Genomic DNA, 26,225 nt, shown 5'->3' with positions numbered 1-26,225 from the left:
GCCTCACTGGCAGCGGACCCGACTACATAGCCCTGCATCCACTCCCGCGACCGGGACCCGCGGGCACTCCGGAGGCCCGGGGCGCCTGTGCCTGAACGTCGGAAGCAAGCATCTGCGCCCAAGATCTGGCCGGCGGCGTGAGAATCCTGTCATCCGGCGCTGCACTTGAGGCCCTCAGCGGACAACCTGCAACGCCCTCCCCCTGATACATGAGGACGTGGGGGTGAGACGGGCCGACCGGCTGACAACGTGATTTGGAGAGACTGAAGGCCCCCGTCCTCACCGCTAGTAAGTGCTTCACCTTGGCTGGCTCTTCCGACCCGACCCCTGGTAAAATACTGTACGGGCCGAACTGCGGTACGTTGGGCCAGCCTGGGATATGCTGCGCTGAGCACTTGGGCCCCTACACCTTGCGCCCTCTCTGCTGCTGAGCCAGCCACACACCGCTATTCATCTGCTGCAGCGGTTGGGAGACTACACCTAAGCGCTGCTCCGTGCTCTGAACGCAAGACCTGTGCCCTGGGCTGCTCACCCTTCCTTCTCCCCCACCTGCAAGCTCTTGCCTGGGCGCTGGGAAGGCATACTCCAGGGAGAGCTGCGGACAGGAGCCCTGGGCTGCTCACCTTTACCTTTGTAATCCGCTACTCCCGGGTAATCAGTCGGGGTCCACAAGCTACAAGCAATCAAGTTGGGACAGGAGGGTCAAGCTATCGCCCAATTGAGGACCTGAGTTGATATTGCATAAGCCTGTGTCTTGTGGACCTCCGCCGAACCTGGGAGTGGGGGTTTTGGATAGCCACACTGAGCAGGAAGCACTGCCTGGAGCCACATCCCTTGTCCGTGTTCCTGCATAAACTCTACCACTGGCCTGTACTGCCCCGTCCCGAGAGATCCTCTGAATACCCACTTCCTGCTCTGGGTGGAGTGTACTGGGTCTGGATCTGTCCCGGAGGGTGCCCCGGGACAGCAAAGGGGACCTGTTGGGATATGGCTGTGCTGACTGCGGAGTACACTACCACTGAGCCCGCATTTACCACAGGCGACCTGACGGCTGAAGCTGCCCATTGTAAGCCATTACATACCTGCACTATGTCTAACAGATCTCGGGTGCAAACAAGGTCGGAGCCATGGACAAATTCGCGAATTCAACACCCAGGCCCGAGCAGGGGCACTCTGCTCCCAGCCAGGAGGACGTGGACATTCCAATGGACGCCCCCCCCCCCGACCTCACTAGCATGATGGAATCAATGGCCAAAAATTTTACATCCTTCCATGAAAAACTAGACGATATAAATGCTATTTTGGCTTCACTCAAATCCAGCGGGATCAACAGGGCACGAGGATCACTGAAGCGGAATCCAGGATCAGTGCCAATGAGGACGGAATTAACGGGTTGCAGGACACAGTATCCTCCTTGGTCCGTGAAATGAGAGCAGTCAAGACCAAGTGCGACGATCTGGAATCCAGATCACTTAGAAACAATATATGTATCATTAGGATCCCTGAGAACGCTCTCAAGGGTCGCCTGGAAATGGCAACTGAAAATCTGCTCAAAGAGCTGCTGGGTGACCCAGCCCTGTCCCCCTTCTGTGCTGTTGAACGTGCCCACCGTGCATTAGCCCCGCGCCCAAAACCTGGTGACTTCCCGAGGCCAATTATTGCAAAAATTCTAAGTTACAGGGACACAGACCACATACTTCGGCTGGCTTGGGAAAAAGGGGAACTCAGATTGGATGCGCAGATCATCAGAATCTTTCCAGACTTCTCCATGGGAGTGCAGCAGGAACGACGTCAATTCATCGGAGTCAAGAAGCTCCTCAGGGAACGAAATATAGCCTATTCCATGCTGTTTCTAGCACGTATGAAATTCACATTTAGGAACAAGGTGTACTTTTTCACGGTTCCGGATGAGGCAGTAAAATTTATAGAGGCACACATCCCGCTACATGAACCCGCTGATGAACTAATGCAAAATGACTGAGATGTGTGGACTCTCCCTCTGTGTTCTTACCCACAGCTGCAAGTCCAATTGTTCCTTATCCCATAAGCAGTTAGTACCCTTGGCAGCAATACCCATCTCCTGGTTGCTTAATGTAAGCTCTGATTGACCTGGTGCCCTTGCTGCAGCACTTCATGCCTACGTCTGCAGTCTAGTCACTCACTATGGCGCATTAGATAGTTATTTGCTGATATATCCCAAATAGCCCGACTCAGCCCCGACGAGTCTGCCACTTGCCGTCCGGGCTGTGGAGGGCAGGGGAAGATGACTGGTCACTGCACCACTTTATAAGGAGAAGTAGGGTTACCCACAATGTCGCCTTTTACGCTTCTGATAGCTCATACATGGTACCCTGAATCTGAAGTACTATTTTGGGGCACTGGGAGTTCAGACTAACTTCTCAATCTCAGAGCCCACCACCTTATTTGTAAGGTTTAACTGTGTGACAAAGGAAATCAAAGTTGCCACAATGTACAACAAATAGTGATACCAATGCACCTCCTTTGGAGTCGGCATCGCGGCAGCGGCGCACCCCACTGCGGCTGAAATGGTTCTTTTGGAAGTTGTTCAAGGTGCGGACCCCTGTTGGGCCCGAAAAACTGACGAGCCAAGTTGGGGTTGGCTCACCAGCGTTTATGAGGGTGGGGGAGCAAAACGCACTGCTGATTGGGGTAGGGAGGTGAGGGCTGGGGGTGGTAGAGTTGGGAAATGTTATGCAAAAAATGGCAGAGGGAATGTGGCACTGCACACGGCGGGCAGAAGGGCACACCGGTGTGAGACATGGGATGTGCCTTGAGACAATGACATGGCTGTACGAATAATGTCTTGGAACATCCGGGGGATAGGGAATTACACCAAGGCCCGTCGAATCATGGCTTATGCTCAAAGGCATGGCGTAAAGATTCTGCTACTGCAGGAGAGCCACGGACAAGGCCACCTTGCATCATGCCTGGCACCATCCTGGGGACCCAGTACGTTCTACACCACATATTCTACACAGTCCAGGGGGGGTTCTAACGCTAGTACACAAATCGGTCAAATTCATGCTGAAGAGGAGCTTCACAGATTCTGAGGGACGGTATGTCATCTTGCACTGTGTTATAATGGGCATGGAATACCTACTGGTGAACACATATGGCCCTAATGTGGACACCCTTGACTTCTTTGATACTGTGGCCTCACTACTGATGGGATTCATTGGCGTCCCAATAATATAGGGGGGGGGGACATGAATTTGATATCGAACAGCGATCTGGACAGAACAGGGATGGCGCCTAGGTCTCTATCCCGTGTGGCTAGATCTACAGGATGTGTGGAGTACCCTTCACCCCCTGGACCGCGAGTACACTTACTATTCCTCAGTGCATGATAGCTCATCAAGGATAGACCTTTTTCTAGGGATGGATGGTTGGATGGTTGGCCGTGTTGTAGATACCCAAATACTTACCCGCACACTGTCTGACCATGCTCCAGCGACGATACAGGCCGAGTTGGGCCCCAACCCTCCGACCCGCTCCACATGGCGTTTTAAGTCCGAAGCGCTGCTAGACATAGTTTTTAAGGCAGATATCCTCTCCGACATAAAAACATTCTTTGAATGCAACGCAGAGCAAGACACCACCATGGGAGTCCGCTGGGAGGCTTTTAAAGTATACATAAGGGGCATGTCCATCTCCCGGGAGGCCGGGAAATTAAAAACTATAAGGCAAGACCTACACCGATCCGGAGCTAAACTCAAAGATCTGGAAAGGGAGTGCCCGACTGCAGCTAGCCCTCTTAAATTGGCGCAGATTAGGAGCGAATTGGAGGCGTTTGAAGCACATGCTCTAAGAGAGGTACGCTACCTCTCTCGCCCCTGCGCAGCAAGGAAATATGGGGAAGCGGCAGACCTGGGTGGGACACTGGCATGGTTGGTTAGAGCGGAAGTTGGTAGGGTACAAATTGACTGCATTAGGGATGCACATGGTACTCAGCAATGGTCAGACCAACAGATACTAGAAAGATTCTACAGTTTCTACACCAAGCTATATACACCACCTCACGAGCACAGCATATGTGACATCCAAGAACTCCTAGACCAAATCCCCATGACAAATATATCTCACTCTACAAGGGAACAACTTGAATTGCTGATCACACTTGACGAAATTGTCACTGCTATAAACGACCTTCCGAAGGGCAAGGCCCCAAGGCCGGACGGGCTCACTTCAGAATTCTATCAGGAGCACATTGCGCTGCTTGCACCCGGGCTGCTGGAGGTCTGGTCTGAATCTCTCTGAGAGTCCATTCTCCCCCCGTCGCTGCGCGAGGCGGTTATAACCGTTCTACTCAAATCTGGCAAATCCAGCGATGAGTGCGGGTCCTATAGGCCACTGTCGCTTATGAATATCGACACCAAGATATTTGCCAAGACCATTGCGAATAGGTTCCTCCCAATTATGCCCCATCTTGTACACGAGGACCAGAGCGGATTTGCTCCCAGTCGATCTACAGCCCTTAAGACAACTTTTCAACGTTATGTCCAGGATAGATCAAGGGGCCTCTGCTGTTGCGGTCACGCTTGATGCCCAAAAGGGCATTTGACATGGTGTCATGGCAATACATGTGGCAGGTTCTAGAGAGAATGGGAGTGGGTCCTTCTATGATACAATACATTAAATTACTGTACACGTGCCCCACGACTAGAGTACTTGTCAATTGCATGCTTTCGTCACCTATCTAACTACGCAGAGGCACCCGACAGGGTTGCCAATTCTCCCCCATCCTATTTGCTTTGGTCATCGAGCCGATGGCGGATTATGTCAAGGGGAGGCATTCCCGGGAGGGTATACGTTTAATGGGGAACACAGAAATAATATCTCTGTATGCAGATGACGTGTTATTATATGTCAGGGACCCAGCAACTCACCTGAATACTATTCTCCGTGATATAACAAAGGTCGGCAACTTTTCAGGCTTTACTATCAACTATTCCAAATCTGAGATATTCCCGCTTACTGCCTCAACTCAGCAACCACCTTGCGAATACCCTCTCCGTTGGTCCCCTGGCGGCATCAAGTACCTAGGAGTCCAGATAGCACTATCTAGGTCGACCCTACTACCAGACTATTACATTGGGACCGCAAAACACTTAGAATCAAAAATGTTGGGATGGCAATCCCTACCCCTGTTGCTGGCTGGGAAATTATCCCTGATCAAGATGATACTGGTCCCTAAACTCCTGTACATCTTCACCAATGTCCCGTTATGGCCCAGGAAGGAATACTTCAAAAATCTGCATAAAAAATGTGCACAATTCCGATGGCATGCAGGTGCGGTACGAAAAAAGTGGGAACACATGACCCTACCTTATGAAAGGGGAGGCTTCACCGCACCCGATCTAACCCTATACTGGTATGCGGCTCAAGCCCAACATGTTACACACTGGTACAAACATCCGACAGCCCCGCCCCATGTCAGACTCGAGAAACTGGCGACGCCCAGGGTACATACCATATCCCTAGCCCTTTATAGTAAGTATGAAACAGATGCAGCATTTGATCCTGTTGCATCTACATCATTGGCGTGTCACCGCCTTATTGACATGTCGACAGATCCATGTCCCTACTACAGATGGCTCCCCATCTGGGAGTTCCCGGGGCTGGAACCCACACATGACAAACTTCTATTTTACCGATGGCAAGAACTGGGTTACTACGCTCTATCTGATCTATTCCCAGAGGGTAAATTCATCACCCCACAAATGTGGCACCCTGGACACACCGGATCTGCATTAGAGATGCTGCAATACTTCAGGCTGAGCGCTGCGGTCCGGGCCATGTGGTCCTCCTACCCGGATGAACCCTGTGAAACGTCCAAGTTACAATATATAGATACTCAGGGGACAGTAGCGGGATAGTCTCCTCCATATACAAATGCTGCTGACGAAGTCTCCAGACCAACCCGCCCGAGCTCGCGATGAATGGGCTGGTGAGCTTGGACTCGAGATCTCGAATGGATTGTGGAAAAGTATGTGCTTGCTCACGAGCAGGGTCTCTCTCAACTTTAGATTCCGATGCATGCAGTATAAACTATTGAACAGGGTATATTACACCCCGAATAAGCTAAACAGGTTTGCCAAAGCCCAGATGCACACCTGCCCTAGATGTCATCTCGAACAAGCAGATCACATACATATGTTCTGGTCATGACCAGTGCTGAATACATACTGGTCTGAAATCTTGGAGGCTCTCTCCGAGATTATGGAGGTTGAAGTAAATCCAGACACGCTGGGTGTACTGTTTGGGGTCTGGGGAAAGGAAGATGCTAAGAAAGTATCCAAGTTTCTAAATGTAAGCAATATGGTGGCCAAGAAATGTATATTACAGTTTTGGAAACGCTCATCCCCATCTACATTAATGATGTGGTTAAATGCACTCACCTGGACGCAAACCTGCAAAGAGGAGTATATTGCAACGCTGCCGGCGCACTCATGCCCTAAACATATATGGACTGCGTTCTGTAGATACCTCCACAGACGAGTCGAAGAGGCACCTGACACTCCCACTTTTCTGGGCACGAATAACAGAACTGACCCGTTAACTTGGTAATTGCACTCTATACCTGATGTACCTTATGTAATGTACTCTATGCCACTGTACTCTGTAATGAGATACATTGTCTTGCCGTTCTGTGAATGCTCACTGTGTGTAATTGTTGCTAACCTCTGCCAACGAAAAATAAAAGTTTAAAGAAAACAGACACCTTAATGATCTCAGGCAAGAAGGTAAATAGAGCCTGGATGGACACACGACTGGGTACTATCAACTATGCCCTGTCTTACCCTTACTTGTGTTTAGATCTAGGTGTAACTCCTAATTATAATCATATAATTGTGACAAAGACTAGAAGGGCTAAACTACTAATTTACCAGATACGCAAGTTTGCAAGAGACCACGCGGGTTATTCATTTGCCAGTATTACTACTTTGTTTAAACATTTCCTCTGTCCTGCTGTACTTTACGGATTAGGGGCACTAGCCATGCATGATTTTACATGGCTGAACAAGATTGAAGGCTTCTTTTGGCATACCGTATTGGGCATGAGCCCTTCTTGTCCAATCGAATATATACGATTAGAGCTTGGACTGACCTCCTTACGGGGAATGGCCCTTTGGGCAAGAGGTTGTTTATACATACAAATTAGAGCAATCCCTATATGTCGGCTACTGACAAGCCTTGGCGAAAGTTGTGATCAGGAAGTCGTCTCAATGGGTAGTAATTATGCGACTTTAAATTATGACATTTTTTCAAAAATTGACTGGACCCCAAATTTCAACAAGGGAACCCCATTTACTGTCCTGAAAGAGGCCTTTGTGAGAAGATAGGTGGGACTGGTGTAGCGAATACATCTACCTTTCGAAGCTAAAATGTTATGAAACGGTGGCCAATGTGGTACACCGTTATAAGAAAACCCAACCCTACTTGCTTCTATGTCCAGACCCAGCTGTTAGATGCTTCATACTGCTGCTTCATATTAACCAACTGCCTTTATTAGCTGTGCGAGGCTCACAGCTACATCTCGCTGCCGAGGCAGGATTTTGATGCATTTGCAAAATTCCAGAAAAAATTGAAACAGCAAAGCACGTCTTAACTCAGTGCGTTGAATTAGGTCCCATATACATGTGCAATCTGGGAGGTTTCATACATAGCTACGAGGCAATTACTTCTGAGTCTTTTTGGGATTATTGCCTTAATACAAACTCAATATCCTCTCAGATTGCCTTGTTTAGGGTATGGCTTCATGCTATGAAACTGCTGCATTAGCAGCGTCAAGTTGTTATTATAAAAGGGAGAAGTACCTGTGATTAAAATCAACTAACCAATTAATAAATGGTCAGAACGCAAAGGTGTCACTTCTAACTAATTCTGACAAGTTCTATTATTAAGCTCATGCTGATTTTATTCTGACAACGTATAGTTGGGAGACAAACTTTAATTTATTTCACACTGAATTTTACTGTGAGAGTCACAGCGTACAGGCCCGTATAAATTTGCTTGCATGTACTTGCTTGTATGAATTTGTTAATCATCGCTTTTGGTTTGGTCTTATGGTACTCATATGTAAATCATAAAAAATGTTCTTAATATCACTGTTCTTAATGTCATTACGATTTTTAAAATTGTTTGTTTGTAATCCTGATTTATTTGTGTAAAGTTCAATTTGAACTAATCACAATAAAGATTTGTATTATTATTATTATCAAAGAGGATTGCAATTTTAGTTATATGCTTGTTTAGTTGGCAAAGGATACCAGAAAATAAATGGGTAATAAATGATATAAAACTGTCTGTGCCTTCAGTAAAATCTACATGAAGTGCACTAAGCATGAAAAAACCTTAATTCTTCAGTTGGAACTAGAGCGAGCACTATGAAGTTAGTTATACATAATAGGATCAGTCAAGAGGTAAAAATTAAAGTAAGACTTATCTAAAATGGACTTGGATGCATCTCTTATGTTGTTTACAACCTGGAAGATTGAGTATCTACTGTGTCCAATTTTCAATATACACTGCCTGCCAAGTTGATCCTGGCTAATTCACAGCACTTTCTTTTGTTGTTTTTGATGACATCAAGTCCTGCCATATGGCCGAAATTAAGGCTACAGGGAAAAGAAAGAGAAATGATGATGGAATAAGAATATCTGGTTGGCAGGGCAACTGGTAGCACTTGCAGCATGAATTCTTCTACTCATTGAATGTTATTTCTTGCCCTGCCCGCCATTTCCATTAATCTGACCAGGAGCATCATGGCTTGTAGCAACACAATGTGAGAGGGCGAGGTATAAGTTTCGACCTAGGGAGGATGCAGGAAGAACTGCCTGTACTGATTTGGAAACAGTGCTCTGGTGTGTGTCGAATCTCCAGATGTCACCACTTCTCACCAAAGGGGAGCCCCTTCCAATGAGACTACGGAGGTGAGGCCGCTACCCGATAGTCCCCCTGGGGCTGCTATTCGGCAGACGGATTTCATAGGGAGGGAAGCCCCCTATGAGATTAGTGACTACCTGTGGAGAACATGGTATTCCCATAACCCACCTAAAACTAACACACCTTCCTACCCACCTCACTACCCAACAACACTTTCCTTAGTGTTCCTATATGGTTATGTCAAACTATTACTATAGGAAATACTGGGACAAGAAAGAGTGTTGACTCCTCAAGGGACGTATATCCCTTAAGTACTGGGAAGAGTAAGAGGTGCTGAGTCATATTGAAGGCCCTGCAGAACCAGAAACAGCAGTCTAGTTGCCTCAAACAAGGTATTCGACAATCACCCTCTCTGGAGGAACCAGGAAATTCGAAACCAGCTGGAGGTATAGAGACGTAGGGAGTGCTGAGGACGGGATGCTTGCCCACCGGCAGAGGCATCCCTGACCACTACGCCGTGGTCAGACCACGGAAGGACCAAGGAAGGGGGCAGAGACCAGGGCAGCCAGCCAACATTGAGAGTTGGGGCGCGTGGAGAGCTGCAAACATGTGTCCCGAAAGCAAGGGAACACTGAAGAACCGCCACAGCCCCTGGAGTCTGTGAGAAGCCTGAGCAGGGAGGAGAAGCCCACAGACAACCAGAGGTCGCCGGTAAGCACCCGGAACAGGTTTGGGTAGCCGGGATAGCTGGTGGGAACCCCAAAGAGCAGAAAAGTCAGCAAGGGCGTGTCTGGGACACGCACCCAACAGCAAACTGCCTCTAAAGTCATATTCATTGTGGAAGTGCCTGGCAAGCTAGTATACCAGGTCTGCCACAGTCGGGGAAATATGAGACCTGCATTGAATAAAGATGAGCATCCAGGGCCATCTTCTCCAGAGAAGAACCAGGCAGGGTAGTGAACCAGAAAACATTATCAATAGACCCATCTATTCAGGAGCATGAGGGGTTTCTAACTTCAGATAAACAACTTGGCAGTACTACAGCAATTTGCCCTGGAATTAACAGATATTTAATGACATTAAGGACAGACTAATCAACCAGCCTTGATAAAGACCAGGTGGAACGAAACATGTGTTGGCTGATATTTTTGGCTGTTACTTGTTTCAGGTTTCAGAGATGACCCTTAAATTGTATACTGAGATATTAAATGAACAGCATTCTCTGGATTGTTTCACTTTGAAACACTGTTTGACTAAGCGCTTTATGTTCACAAGGTATTCTTTGGCAGTGATTGACATTTACTGGGTGGCACCTGGGCATAGTCACCCAATACCCTACGTTAAGCAGAAGAATCACCCACAAGATAACATAAGAGAACTGGGAGCAGTTGGAGAGGGGTTGTTGTGCCCACACCTTTTTTTTTGGGTAAAAATGATTCTTAATGTAGAGCACTTGTCTCAATTGGTTACTTGGTATGCTTCTTCTTACATGACTTCCCATCAATGCCTTGAGAGGGCCCTCTGCTATTCACGATTGTGGCACTGTCTGATATGCCCACAGAAACGTGTCTAGTGTTAGTTCCTTTCTCTCCATTTGACCTTGCACAATGTGAAATGTTTTACTGAACAAAACGCCCAACATTGCAACTGGCACAAAGTCACCTGGCACGATTAGTTGGTGTGTAATGCTTAAGCCACCCAGAAACCCCCTAAAGTATGGTCTCTGAAAAGGCAGCCATTGACCAAGCGAACACATTCTAGAACCCCATAGTTAGTGAATAACTTTTCAAATCATAGAATTAACACTGCAGTTGAAGACACAAACTCCATTTCTAGAAATGTACACTATTCATCGAGTACTATCAAAAAAGATCTGTTGTCTGTATAATTCCACAGTCCACGCTGATGCATAGTTATGGCAGGAAACCTCACACTGGATTAGTGAAAGGTGGTGGACTCATGAGTCTCCGTGGCCTGACAACACACACCTTGATAAAGGGCCTCTTTGACTTTCATAACCAGGAACCAAGCCTTTTCCCAAAGGTGTTCTGTGGTCTTTGCTACACCCTGATGAATGAAGGTAACCACTATTTCCACCAATACAGATGGTATGACAATTCCCAAACAACACATTACAAGACCTTCCAGCGACTGGGTTCTAAGCCGACCATGCATATGCCTTGTAAAACAGCCCACCTGTGATCATGCAGCCACAGCAGCTCCTTCCATTGCCCAGATGGAACTGCTTCCATAATCACCTCGAAAAAATCATCCACCTCTGTGAGCCATCAGGTAGCCTCCAAGGACATGGCTATTGGCACTGCAGCCTCTGTAATCATGTGGACATGCTCTTTAACCAAGCATACCTCTGCGTTTTCAGGAATAAGACAGGATGATGAGACAAGCATTCTTATAATTGCCAACCCATGGATGATATATCAACGTAGCATCAGTGTCCTGCAGCTAGAGTATCCAACTCCCTATCCTGGCGGGGGTCTGAGCATCAGTCCAGTCATGGTTTGAAGCAAAGGTTTGTGAACGGTAACCTAAACTGTGGGATGTCTATCAATGGAGATAAGGAAGTGCCTAAACCCACAAAAAATGGCTAGGGCTTCCTGCTCAATCGGTGGATACAATGCAGTCAAGGGTCTTGCTAAAATTTAAAGTAACAACTTCTGTGAAGTGTTTCACAGGAGTTGAAAGAAGGCTAACAAAGTATTTCAATGTTGCTTCAAACAGTTGAGAATTCAGTTAGATATTAATTTAAAATGGTATTTTGGTTTTCTGTTGAATTCTTAGTTTTAGCAGTGAAGAGAAAGATATTTGTACTACTCACTTATCATATGATCCAGAAATGAGAGTCTGGGGTTCAAAAGGATGAAACTGGAGTGTTTGAACCTGTAAGAAAAAAACATCTAAAATTAGGACATTGAAACACATGCCATTATATTTGTAGTGTTTCATGCCAGTAACTTTAATAATCACAATAATAGAGATGCATAACAGCACCCTTTGCACAGTACTACATCAGAATCATGGGGCACCAAATTAATATTGAAATAATCCTATTTTCAAATAAATAGCATACAAAAGGTTTGTGTAAACATAATTTTTAGATCTCGACCAAGCTTAAGGTAACCCAAAGTAGCATTACAGCTTTATGACATAATCACATATTCATGCCAAGAAAACGCACTTACTCCATCTGCATATTTCAATTGTTGTTAAAGAAGAGCATTTCAAAAACAAAAAAATATACAAAAGTTGAGCTTCCTCATAAAATAAATGTCCTAATGACTCTCAATATTACATAGCAGAAATGCAGCACACAAAAACTGATGAGCAATTTAAGGACTGATAACAAATAAGGACATTAACAGTGATAACAATATGACTTACCTTTAACTGTATTTCTTCATCTTGTATCTGTTCTAGATGACATTTTATGCCTTGGTCGCCATCTAGTGGGTGATCTTAAATGGGATTTTTGGTTTGCTACAATATTTTACTACATTTTGAAGTGGGCTTTCATATGGGTATACAAGTAACATCTTTCAAAAATTATATCTAATGGCCTTCCTGTAATGCTCCTTCAAGCAGATGTCATCTTCAGATAATATTTGTATGCTATCTTGACTGGTTATTATTCATTTAGTGATTTTTTTCACTGCATTTTAATATGTTCATTGTTTGTATATATGTGTTTGTGTGTGGGTGCGTACATATTAAATTTTTTCTATTCTTTTGCATACATTTTTATAGAGCACTGCTTTGGCCATTGTTGGTATCATGGTGCTGATGGAATGCTAGGCAATGCCTAAAAGCAGTGAGCAGATTCAGACAGAAAATAAAGTGATTCAAATCAAAGAAGAAAACTGGGCTGGGCAAAGAGACAACTGTTATAGAACTTAGGAAACGGAAGGAGAGTAGGAGTGACCAACATGAAAATGGGAAGGGAATTCCAAAGAAAAGTAAATTAATCAGAGAAAGCCTGACCTCCAAGAAGAGCAAAACGAAAGGCAGGAACAACAAGAATTTATAACGGCGCTAGCAACAGGTTTGGTAACAATGGCATTTGGCAGAAAGAAAAAGTAATTAGTGAGAGGCAGGGTTTCAAACACAAGGCACAATGGCTTAAACATTATGCTATTGACTACAGGCAGCCAATGAAGGGCCTTTATTGCTGGGTAGTTGTAGCCAGGGAAGTGTAGTCCATCCACCTGTAGGATAGCTCTCAGTAGGTTGAGCACTCACTGCTGCAATCTGTGAGGTTCAAATTCAAGCAAAGCCAACTCAGCCTTTTATACTTTCATGATTGATAAATGAGTACCAACTTCGGTTGTATGTAAATGTCCTATGTACAGCGCATTGGCGAAATCTCAAAATAAATGCCAAATCATTATCATTGGGGTCTTAGCTTCTGCATTTTGCATACAGTAAAGTTGACTTACAGAACCTTTGAGATGATTTAAGAATAGAGTGTTACAATAATCAAAATAGTTAAATATAAAGCTTAACTTTAGCAGAAAGTGAGAGACAATGGAAGATATGACACAAGAGTAAAAAAAAATTCTGAACCCCAAAATAAATGCGTGGATGGCGAGTTAAAAAACATTATCAAGCTTAACACCAAGAGTCTTTATAACTGAATCTGAAGAAATGTATGGGCCAAGACACAAAGGCCGAAAGTACTGAAGAGAAGGAGTCAGGATCTCAGTCTTTGAGCCTTTCATTTTGAGACAAACGAGGCACATGCAGCAGTCCAGTGACTGGGGACATAGCTGCAATTTAGTAGCATTTGTGTGCTGATGACCATGCATATGTAAGATAATATGGGTGTCAGCATGTATACACATAATTTAACTAAAGAAGTCAAGGGGATCCATAAATATTAAAGAAATGTGGGGAACATGACCCATCTCTGTGTGAATGCAGTTGCCAAATAGGACAAGTCCAAAGACTAATGAGATCAGAGTAACAGATTTAGAGTGATCTAAAAAAAAAAATTAAAAAAAAATAACTGAATCAATTCAAGGGACAACTCAACAACCTCAACAGTCTCGATGTCCATTGCAGAAACCTGCTTGCTTTTGATAAAGAAGAACAAGTTACTTTCTTACCTGGTAACGTTCTTTCGATGGGATGGTCCGACGACGTATTCCATATCTATGACATGTAATCACCACAGCTGTGCTGCTTCGGAAACTTTTTCGGCGTCTGCGTCCTGCGTCGATGACGTCGATACGCCGTCGTCGAGGACCTCCTCCGACGTCCGACGTCATCCGATGTGATAAGTAGGACGCACGACGCCCATAGCCTCAGTTGTAGTTTTTTCCCCCAGAACGTGTGACATAAGTCAACTGCCAGTCAGACACAAAGCCTTGCGGAACGTAAGCTGCAATTGCAAAAGAAATTCTGCAGCGGGGAAGGCCGGGCGGGAGCGATATGGAATACGTCGTCGGACCATCCCATCGAAAGAACGTTACCAGGTAAGAAAGTAACTTGTTCTTCGAGGGGATTGGGTCCTCCGACGTATTCCATATCTATGACAGACTCCCAAAGCAGTACCAAAGCAAGGAGGAGGGAAAGAATTTAGAATAGCCAATCAAATAGCAGAGCAAAGGACCGCCTTGCCAAAGGCCAGATCCTGTGCCCGGATGGAATCAAGGGAACAGTGACGTACAAATGTATGTACTGAAGCCCAGGTGGCTGCATCACAGATGTTGCGAATAGGAACACCCCTCTGCAGGGCAGTAGACGCAGCCATACCCCTGGTAGAATGGGCCCGCAAGCCAGCCGGTGGGTCCTTACCCGCCAAACGGTAGCACTCCGAGATGGCCAAAACAATCCAGCGAGACAAAGTCTGTTTCGTCACAGCTTGCCCCAAACGCTTTCCAGCGTAACCAATAAAGAGTTGATCATCCACTCTGACCCGGGACATGCGTGAAACATAAAAGCTCAAAGCTCTCCTAGGATCAAGCCTATGGAGCCTCTCCTCTCCCTTACCAGGATGCGGAGGAGGATAGAATGCCGGAAGAACAACCTTCTGGGCCAAATGAAATTCCGTCACTACCTTCGGAAGAAAAGAAGGACGAACTCTAAGGACAACCCTGTCCTTGTGAAATACAGTGAAGGGAGGCTTGACTGAAAGTGCCTGAAACTCACCCACTCTGCGAGCGGAAGTAACCGCAACTAAAAACACAGTTTTCAGAGTTAACAGCCTCAAAGGGCAAGAATGCAAAGGCTCAAACGGAGCACCCATAAGAAACCTAAGAACCAAGTTTAAATCCCAACCGGGCACCAGGAAAGGTGACGGAGGGAACACATTAGCGAGCCCTTTCAGGAACTGTGAAATCAAAGGGATTTTAAAGTAAGAACACTCCTCAGACGAGCGCTTAAAGATGGACAGCGCCGACAGGTAACCCTTAACGGTACCCACTTGCAAGCCCCTGTGGGCCAAAGAAAGCAAAAAGGACAGAACCATGGGGATGTCACATGCAAAAGGATCCACATTCTGAACTCTGCACCAGTCGCAGAACTTACGCCAACGGTACAGAGACTTTGTTGCCGGCCTGCGGGCCGAAAGCAACACCTCCATCACGTCCTCAGGGAGGTCCCAATCCATATACCTCAACCGTTCAGAAGCCAAGCGTGAAGGTTGAGGGATCTGACCTCTGGATGGAGAACCAGACCCCCTCCCGTGAGAGCAGATCGTCTCGGTAGGGAAGACGACGTGGAGGGCAGATGGATAAGTCGAGAAGGTCCGGGTACCACGTCCTTCGAGCCCACGCCGGGGCAATGAGGATCATCCGGGAACCGAACTTCCGCAACCTCCGCAGCACTTGCGGGAATGACCACTCCACCACGAACGCGTCTCCCAAGGCTCCTTCTGGAGGAAATTCCCGCGAGCAAAACCTTTCGCACTTCCGGTTGACACTGGAGGCGAAGAGGTCCACTTGAGGGGTCCCCCAAAGGGCGAAGATCTCCAGGAGAATCTCCTGAGCCAACTCCCACTCGTGAGAGATTGCGCTCTGCCTGCTCAGAGCGTCCGCCGTCACGTTTTCGGCTCCGGCCAGATGAACTGCCGAGATCGAAACTTCCTGCTGGATGGCCCAGAACTCGAGCTGCATCGCCTCTCTGCACAGAGGAAGTGACCCTGCCCCCCCCCCTTTTTGTTGAGGTAGTGCATGGCCACTGTGTTGTCCGTCAGGATCAGGACAGTCTTCCCTCGCACAGACGGCAGAAAAGCCTGCAGGGCTAGCCTGACTGCCCTCAGCTCCAACAGATTGATATGGAGTCTGGACTCTGACCGAGACCAACGACCGCTGACTGTCAGCCCGTTGGTATGAGCTCCCCATCCCGTGAGGGATGCATCCGTCACGACCGTCACCTCCGGCCAGGGAAGCCAAAATGGAGCCCCCTTCATCAAGTTACCTTCGACGGCCCACCACAGAAGGTCCCGGGCGACCGAGGACGGCACCTGAACCGAGTCCGACATCCTGCCGGAGGACTGCGACCATTGCGTCTTGAGTGCCCACTGCAAAGATCTCATCCGCAGGCGAGCCTCTGGCACCAGAAGAATGCAGGATGCCATGAGGCCGAGCAACCTCAAGAACTCGAACGCTGGGAGCGTCTGGGCATGCTGAAACTTGTGCACCATCTGCTGAATGTGAAGAGCCCTCACCTGGGGAGGAAAACACTGCCCCAGGGAAGTGTCGAGCACTGCTCCGATGTACTGGAGCCGCTGTGCTGGTGTCAAATGGGACTTCTTGAAATTGAGGGAGAAGCCCAGCCTGTGAAGGGAGCGACAGGCGATCGATAGATGATCCAGGACTTGCTCGGGAGAGCTCCCCCTGATCAACCAATCGTCCAGGTAGGGGTAGACGTGAATCCCCCCCTTGCCTGAGATGCGCTGCCACCACCACCATGAGCTTGGTGAAAACCCTCGGGGCGGAGGTCAATCCGAACGGCAGGACCCGAAACTGAAAGTGCGAGTCGCCAACCGCGAACCTCAGGTACTTCTTGTGCTTGGGATGGATCGGCACATGGAAGTAAGCATCCTTGAGGTCGAGTGACACCAACCAGTCCTGAAGCTGAAGGGCCTGGAGGACTTGAGAGAGAGTAACCATCTTGAACTTGTCCTTCCTGAGGAGTTTGTTCAAACCGCGCAAGTCCATGATGGGTCTCAATCCCCCGTCTTTCTTTGAAACCAAAAAATAAGGGGAATACCATCCCATGTTCCTCTCCGCTACAGGCACCAGTTCTATGGCGCCTTTCTCCAGCAGGGCTCGAATTACCTGCGCAAGGAGCGGATCCGGACTCTGCAAAGAGAGGTTCCCCGGTGGATTGTCGCGAGGCCTGTGCCGAAAAGGAAGACAGTAGCCGTGGGCAATGATCTCCAGAACCCACACATCTGAAGTAATGGCTTGCCACTCTACAAGATGCTGCGCCAGCCTTCCCCCAACCGGCGAACCATGGGACATGGCCTCACGACTGAGTGGGAGCGGCTGCGGCGTTACCTGAGGGCAAAGAGGCAACTGCCCGAGCGGCCTTGGCACCACGGGTACCCTGTCGTCCACCTCTGGTACCCCTGCGTTGGCCTCTTTGACTGCCAGCTCCTCTCGCTCTACTGAAGGATGAGTAATAGCGAAAGGAACCACCCCTCCACTGCTGTCCCCTAGGACGAAAAGGCGGAGGTTGGCGAACAGCAGCGCCCAACGACTTCGCTGCAGCTTTTGAGGTCTGCAACCTCTCAAGGCTCTCGTCAGCCTTGCTGCCAAAAAGGTGTTCACCATCAAAGGGCATGTTGAGGAGCCGGGACTGCACATCATGAGCAAACCCCGACTTCCGCAACCACGCAAACCTGCGTATCACGGTGCTCGCCGCCATGGACCTACTGACGCATTCAGCCAAGTCCAGACCCGACTGAACGGACTCACACATGGCATCCTTACCATCCTGGACCATAGAAAGGAAACCATCCCGTTCATCCCCTTCGGGAATACGTTCAGCCGCTAACGCAACACAGTTCCACAGAGTGTGCGTGAAACGAGACAAGGCACAAATGGAGTTGGCCGCCTGAAGCGCCATACCACCAGAAGAAAACACTTTCTTCGCCCAGCCATCAAAACGTATGTCGTCCCTATCAGGAGGGATGGTAGGGTACGACGCCTGCTTTGCCGGGGCCGTGGCCGCCTGCACCACCAAACTTTCCGGAGTGGGGTGCCTGGTCAAGTAGCAGGGGTCGCTACTGGCTGGACGGTATTTACGCGACAAGGATCTGCCCACCGCCGGGAGACTCTCCGGAGCAGTCCAAGCCGCCGCCACCCTTCTCTGTAAAGCCATATGGAACGGCAGTACCGGGTCAGTTGGGGGACCAACATCAAGGATGTCCGTCAGATCATCCTGCACAAACTCCCCTGAGGGAGCAGACCATCCCAGATACTCAGACACCCTAGCCATAAGGCGCCGGTACGAGGAATCGGCATGGGAGCCAGGCTCAGGCCTACAAAATTCCACCTCCGGAGAGGTGTCCAGTCCACTGGCATCATGCAGTGACTGCCTCAAATCGTCAAACAGACTATGGCCCGAGACAATGTCATCTGGCACCAGACTAGGAACCAGGCCATCAGAATCCTCATCCGCCTCCGAAATATATTCCAGGTGGCGAAAAGGCACCCGAGAGTGCTTGCTCTTAACCAGAGCCTTCCTAGGGGGCACACCCGTGACACGGGGCACCTCCGACACGAAAGGCGTCGATGGCGTCGAGCGAATCGGCGCCGACGCCGAGAAAACCGGCAACGGCGCCGAGAGGATCGGCGTCGACGTCGAGGAAATCGGCGTCGACGTCAGATGCAGCGCCTCCAGTATCGGCGGCGTCGACACAGCCCTCGAGGCCGGAGCCCCGAGCGTGTCCCTCGACGACCTGATCGTCGACGGCCTCGACGACGTCCTCGAAGCCGGAGCCTCGAGAAAGCCTGTCGACGCCCTCGACGCCTCAGACGTCGATGTCTTCCTCGAAGACTTCACAGGAGCACACGGTCTCGACCGGGACCTGGAACGGGTACGGCGAGAACGAGCCTCCTTGTCCGAACGGGACCGCTCCCGTGACTCGTGCCGACCACTCTTGCGAGCGGTGTCTCTCGACCTCACACTGCCGACCCCACTTGGGGGCGCGGACGGCTGAGTACCCTGCGACTCAAGAATCGCCAACATTTTCTTCCCGAAGGAAGCCCATTCCTCCGGCGTCGCACGGCTGGTGGGGTAACCGACGTGCCGTGCAGAATCCTCGGAAGAGGACCTGGAAGGCGACCGGTGACGGCGCTTCCGAGAATGCCTCGAAGAGGCTGAGGAGTGGCGAGACCCACTCCTAGAAGAAGACCGACGAGACTTCCGACGATGACGCGGAGAGTCACCCCTCGAATCATCCGTCGAAAGCCCCACCGACTTCGACTTCCGGGGCTTGGACACCCGACCTACCGACAACTTCTTCTTACGTTCGCGTAAGGCATTGGACGTGAGCGACTGGCAGTCGATACAGTCATCCGTGTCGTGGGCCTCCCCGAGGCACCAGAGGCAGGCGTCGTGCGAGTCAGTCACCGACATCTTGGACCCACACTCCCCGCACTTCTTAAAGCCCGGACGCGGGGTTGAAGACGAAGTGGAAGACATCGCCGAAGGAAATTCACAAACGAACAGGTTCGAAGAACCAGAAAGAACAGAACTCCAAAGAGTCGAGGCTTAGAACCGAGAAACACGAAGCAACACGTTCGCGGAAAAAACGGAACTGAGGCTATGGGCGTCGTGCGTCCTACTTATCACATCGGATGACGTCGGAGGAGGTCCTCGACGACGGCGTAGCGACGTCATCGACGCAGACGCCGAAAAAGTTTCCGAAGCAGCACAGCTGTGGTGATTACATGTCATAGATATGGAATACGTCGGAGGACCCAATCCCCTCGAAATATATGGTAAATATTACCAATAATTGTCTTTCTGTGGCTTGTAGCTGCTTAGAATCACATGTTTTGCATAGGCGGCCATCTCTTGGTTGGTGCGGATGCATACGTCTTTTTCAAATTCAAAACTGGCATCAACATTGGCGTACCTGTAACATTATCCTTAGGCTATGTGTGCAGGTACCCATGAAACTTCATGCGTGGACATTGTTTTCTGACACGGTATGTGCAAGTATGCTGTCGATTTAATTTTATTTTAATAATGTTCCCGTTTGTTTTGGTGTGGGTAGGATGGGTGGGTGCATGTGATGCTAAGCAGATACAATCTATAGAAAGACCATTTCTGGTAAGTAATATTTGCCTTCTGGAGATTATGAATCGGTTTAGATTCACAGTCTTTGCATAGATTAACCAGCAGTATTCTGTGAAGCCGATGGATGAGGTGAAGGAGTAGATGTAAATAAACTTCTTAAAACTGCATGACCAAGTTGAAAATCTGCTCATGATTGTGTGTCCACACAATAATGCTGAGTCAAAATATGTACTGATCTCCATGTGGCTGCCTTGCAAAAGGCTTCCAAAGGAACTTTAGCAAGGAAAGCGAAAGTTGCTCCCATACCTCTGGTTGAATGGGCTCTCAGGTTAAACAGAAGTGCTTTATTTTTGCTATAGATTAGCACATTTGAATACATATGTCAATCTACCTTGCAATAGTTGCTTTAGAAACTGCAACCCCTTCTCTACCTGTTGCCATTGAAATTAAACATGTATCTGTTTTTCCTATTCCTTTAATTCCGTCTAGATCATACCTTACAGTTCTACAAACATGTGTGAAGCTTTTTCTCCTCTATTTTTTAAATTTTTGAAGAATACCGGCAATTCGATAGATTGATTTACATGGAACTTTGAGATTAATTTTGGTGAAAACATTGGGAGTGTTCTTAACACAAACCTATGTTTTTGTATTGTTACGAATGGTTCAGATACTGATATAGCTTGTAACTCACTTATTTGTCAGATTGATGTGATAGCAATCAGGAAAACCACCTTGCAAAAGAGCTCTTTACGTAGGGCTTTATGCATTGCCTAATTGGTGGTTTCATAAACGGTCAGAGTACTGTTTAAGTCTTACTGTGGTGGTGGGGTGAGACACTGGAGGATAAATACTTTTGATACCGTCCATGAAGGCTTTAACTACTTGTACTCTACACCAGGATATTTTCTGCTGTGATGTGGTATAAGCTGCTAATATTGCTAAATGTACCATAAGAGAATTATAAACTAGACCCAAGTCTTATAGATACATAAGGCATATTACCAAATCTGTACCTGAATCGAAGGGATTGATATGTTTTTTTCTTACAACAAATGACAAATATTTTCCATTTGTTGAAACAGTAGTGTCTGGCGTTTAGATTTTCATGACTCCTTTATAGTATCCATACATTGTGAAGGGAGATGTAAATGTCCAAACTCTATGAATGTTAGGAAATATTTTCTTTTTGCAACTTTTCCTCCATAGTTTCATATGGAGCACCATTGTTTTGGTATGCTTTTGATACTGTCCTGACTTTTTTTAAGTGAAGCAAAGCCTTCAGCTTTTCTTCTCTTGCCTTTTGTTCACTTGTTATGGGGCAACTGATCCATCCTTCAGACTATTAATATCAGGAAACATTGATTCCCTTTTGAATTTGAATTTTAAATAGCAAACAGCATCTTCTAGTGCTGTGCAAAGATGGATAGTTTTGTATCCCTATCTTTTTACACATGCAATGTATATGTGCCTAAAGGCAAGCAGGTGTCAGCAGTCACATTTTTACAGTTTTTGCATTACTTTTAGTGTGTACATTTGCATTTACCACATATGGCTACTAAAAATGGCTAGTGCCCCAGAATGGCTGTGCAACAAGATTTTCACTTTTTCTTTGGCCATATAATAGGTTGGCCTTCTTCCTGCCCTCACAGATCAGGAACGTCCTTATAAGGTCATGCACTTGCCCGGGAAAGCTGGGCGTATCTGTAACACTATCCATAGCCCATGTATGCAAGTACCCATGATTCTTCATGAGTCAATGTCCTCAGACTGTTAGGATGCAAAATGTGGAGTCTTCGTAAGAAATTGTGAAACAATGAAAACATTCAAGTCCTAATCTAGGTAGAATTTGCAAGCAATTGACATCTAGTTCAACACCGAGAGTGGGCGCGTTCGACATCAGAGTCCTGTCGAAAGGTGCATCATGCCAAAAAGGTGATGCAGTAAGGAGAGTGGGGAAGGGCCATAGCAAACATTTCTCAAACCCGTTTAGAAAATGGCTTTAACCCCTATCGTAATTTCACCTACACTTAATCCATTTAGCCCCCTCCCCTTCCTGGCTCAATGAAGAAAGTTCCATTTCAATTTGGCCCAAGATGCAATATCTGATTCCCTTGGAAGGACATGCACCGGGTGTGCAATAGGTGTCTTCCAAGGGATCACGATGACACTTGGTGCAAAGCTTGCATGTTTTTTAAGCCTAAAACAATAAAGGAGCATCGTACAAAACGGTGGGCAGCCTATGCAATGCAGGCGGAAATGAAGTTGGCTGAATCTACCGCTACAGAGGAAGATTTTGAGGCGGAGGAAGCAGGCTTCGACTTAAGAGAGCGACACTGAAGATCAGGGAATGGAGGACACGTTGAACGTTTCCTCACAGCCGGCACCCAGGTCTGATGGGCCGACGTCAGTTTGTGCTGTGGAGACAACTGAGAAACCTGAGGGTGTTCTCACATCTGTAGTGGCGGTCCTTAATTTTCTGGCGTTTCTCTTAGAAGAGGGCAAAGCCTCCAGGACCTTAGGTCTGTATAGGTCTGCAATATCAGCAGGTCATACACTGGTGGACGTAACGCCTCTAGGAGATCATCAGTGAGTAGCCATGCTCATGAAAGGAGCTCGATTTCGCGTTCCTGCAGGTCTGAAATACAAGCAGCTATAGGACGTGAGCATAGTGTTGCAATTCCTGGTGAACTGGCGATTGAACAAACACTTGTCACTGATGCAACCGTCAGGAAAACGAGCAATGTTGCTGTGTCTAGCATCATGCAGATGAGTCTTGGACGTTAGGGCATTGGAGATGGATAGGAAGACGTATCGACTGGAAGGAGTTACCTTCACGATCGCTAGAAGGACAAAGACTAACTCCTCTTTGAGTGCAGATCCCTATTTGGCCGGACAGCCGAAACTGTGCGCAGCAGCTTGCATCAGATTTCATTGGATTTCTTCCAAGCGCTGCACAGGTGAGTGAGGCCCCACACGAGACACTCCAGGGCTCGTTTATTTAAGAATCCGAGGCCCGGTGTGCCTCCTGGTACCGGCGCCCCACGTGGTCCCATTTCCCTGCTCCCATCCGCTTCCCCTATTGCTCCCCTCCCTCCTCTCGCCTCCGAGACCGCCCCCTCACCCTGATTGGCTCATTCTACACTATTAAAGCCATCTGCCCAGGGCAGCCCTCTGCCCGGCAGCCCCCGCGGCTAAGGACCCCGAGGCAAAGGGCGGCTCCTACATTGGCGGCTCCAAGATGTGTCTGCAGGTGTCAGTAGGGGAAGCCAAGGAAGCCAGACAACAACAAAACTGTGAGTGTGGCATGGGTGCGGTGTAGAGCAATTACTCTACTCCAGAAAGTCCCTGTCACTCTACCTTACCTTCCATAGCATAGAATGCTATAGACTTAAACAACACATACAGGAAAACTTGTGATCACTCTAAATGGACTGTAAATGTTGCCTTCAGATGTATATGCTAGTGCCACACATGTAGGGAAATGAATTTTCGCTTGCGCCGCATCTAGATAGAAATGTGATTGTCTAGAACACACCAAACTTAGAATTCTGAACTTTCGCCGCATCTAGATAGAAATGCGATTGTCAGCATGTACCGCACCTAGTTGAAATCCCATAATTGCAAGGATAGCAATGTCAACTAACCAACCAACTAACAATTCCATCCCTTTGCATACACCTCTCAAACTCTAACCAAACACAACCACAAGCCTAAAACGCAGCAATCCACACAAACTTCACAACAATGCAACAACAAAACAAACCACACATAGACTTGCACAACAGCACACGACGACTACGGACCGTAAAACACCCCAAGCCCAGCCAACGGACCCACCGGGCTGAGGCTGCCAACAGCACATCACTGCTCTCTTGCACTTTTCCAGCTTATTTACACTAACCCACCCCCTCTCCTCCCCTTTTTCAGAGCCGCCAGAGCGCCAGGGGACCACTTCGGTGGTGATAGTGCATGGTACAAATGGCCTTAACATTAACATCTACTCCCCTTGGATCATTTATGCAGGTGGCCAGGGAAAGGCCATCAGTGTTGGATTCTGCCCCTCAGGGTGGACAAGCAAGGGACGATCAAATGAACGGAGGGTCCTCTGGAATTGGAGGTGGAATGCCCTTAGGTAAAACACAATATTCCACAACCTACTTTTAGGAAGGAACCTCTATCCCAGAAGTAGTTATGGGATATTGTTCACCATGTTCTCTTCTCTCAGACGTGGTAGGAAAAGTAGAAAAGTAGAAGAAGGACGGGGGATGAGGTACTTTGGGACAAAAAGTATCTCCCTTATCCTCGTGACAACTAGCCTAACCCTCCTCCGACCTTAATGGGTCATTATAGAGCAGATCCCCTTTATTCCCCTCTTGGGGTACCTAACAGTACTGAGACGAGGAAGAAACAACTGAAAGTAAGATACACCACTTACTCTCACCTCTTTGGTACTGTGACAAAGAAGATGCATGAAGGTCAGGCATGTCATGGAAGCCAGGGTCAGGCAACCCTAATTAAAGGAGTACACCTGCAGCCCATTGAAGAACCACAGGTGTATAAAAGGTGGCCTACAGATGCATATAGGAGAAGCAGCAGCAGAGAAAGCAACAGAGAGAGCCGAAGAAGAGCAAGCAGCTGGGAAAGGAGCCATGCAGGAGCGTGAGAAGCTGAGCTGCCGAGATGCCTACCAAGATCCCAAGAGTCCTCCTGCTAGTGGGACTTTGCAGGAGGGAGAACCCTCAGAGAGGAAGGCGGGCAGCAGGTGCTGCCGGTGAGCAGAGGCAGTGCTAGGCACGCGAGCCTGGCGAGTGCTGAATGAAGCACCTGGCGAAAGACTTTCCCGCTCAGGGAGAAGCCGGCAAAAGGAGCTGCCGGGTCCGGAAGAGTGTCAGGGACCCTGGAGTTACCCGGGCACTCCAAGAGGCACGTAAATGGAGTAGCGGTCCATAGAAGTAAGCAAAGTTGAACTTATTGAATACCGAACTGAATAAATCATGCAAAGGTGAACTTATTGAATAATGACCTGAATGAATCAACAAAGTTACATTTATTAAAATACTGAATTGCAGGAAACAAGTAAAACCTGCATATACTACATACTGAAGTGAAAAGAAGGCAAAGACTCTATTTTGAAAAGGGAGTTACGTGAAACTGCACAACTACCAACATTGAACCTTAAAGTGAATGTCAATAACCAACTTGCTAAGACTGAACTTTGATTTGAAAGATAATTGGAAACCAAGCTGAATGAAATGCCCTGCCTCTGCCTTAATGCTAGTAAGACTGAGATTCTACTCATCGCCACACCCACTCCCTCCTTCCCTGTAGCTCTCTGGCCATCCTCGCTTGGCCCTCCTCCTGCTCCTACCTGCAAGGCAAAAAACCTCGGGGTCATCTTCGACGCCACACTCTCCTTCTCTCTTCATATATCTGACGTCTCTAAGAAGTCACACTACCAGCTGCACCTCCTCAGAGGTATTCTTCCCTTCCTCTCCTTCCCCCATAAGCTCACTGTCTCCCGAGCCCTGGTTCTCTCGAAGCTGGACTACTGTAACAGCCTCTATCTTAATCTGCCTGCCTCCACTCTCCGCCCCCTGCAACTCATCCAGAACAGAACTGCGAGACTTGTCCTTGGCCTCAAGCCCAGGGACCGTATCTCTCCAGGACTGAAATCTCTACACTGGCTCCCAGTGGCTGTGAGGATTAAGTTCAAAACCCTCTGCATTGTCCACAAGGCCTTCTGGGCCTGGGGCCTAAATACCTTCAACTCGCTCTTCCTAAATATCTTCCTTCCCGAGCCCTTCGCTCATCCATCTCCAACTCCCTCAGGGTCAGCCGCTTCTCGAAGCAACGAGTCGGGGGTCGATCTCTCGCCGTGGCAGGGGCCTCCCTCTGGAACAGCCTTCCTGCCTCCCTGAAACTTGAGGAGAACCATCTCCGGTTCCGGAAGCACCTCAAAACCTTCCTCTTTGCTTCTGCTTTCTCTCTCCCTCTCCCCTGCTAAAGTCTCGACTGAATCTGCACCGAATCTGCAACTGGGCCAC

General features: G+C 48.0%; 1 protein-coding gene across 1 annotated transcript in view; it reads right to left on the bottom strand.

Annotated features, from left to right (window-relative positions):
* Positions 1–26,225, bottom strand: part of PWP1 (PWP1 homolog, endonuclein) — a 429,968-nt gene that overhangs the window by 155,109 nt on the left and 248,634 nt on the right. The window contains exon 10 of the mRNA XM_069628279.1: positions 11,744–11,805. Coding sequence (XP_069484380.1) covers positions 11,744–11,805 — 62 coding nt within the window. The remainder of the gene's footprint in view (positions 1–11,743; positions 11,806–26,225) is intronic.

This window comes from Ambystoma mexicanum, chromosome 12 (assembly GCF_040938575.1).
Source record: "Ambystoma mexicanum isolate Mex_15411 chromosome 12, UKY_AmexF1_1, whole genome shotgun sequence".
In the NCBI taxonomy this organism is placed as follows: Eukaryota; Metazoa; Chordata; class Amphibia; order Caudata; family Ambystomatidae; genus Ambystoma; species Ambystoma mexicanum.
The sequence above is the reverse complement of the archived record's forward strand: the minus strand, read 5'-3'. Positions and strand labels throughout refer to the sequence as shown.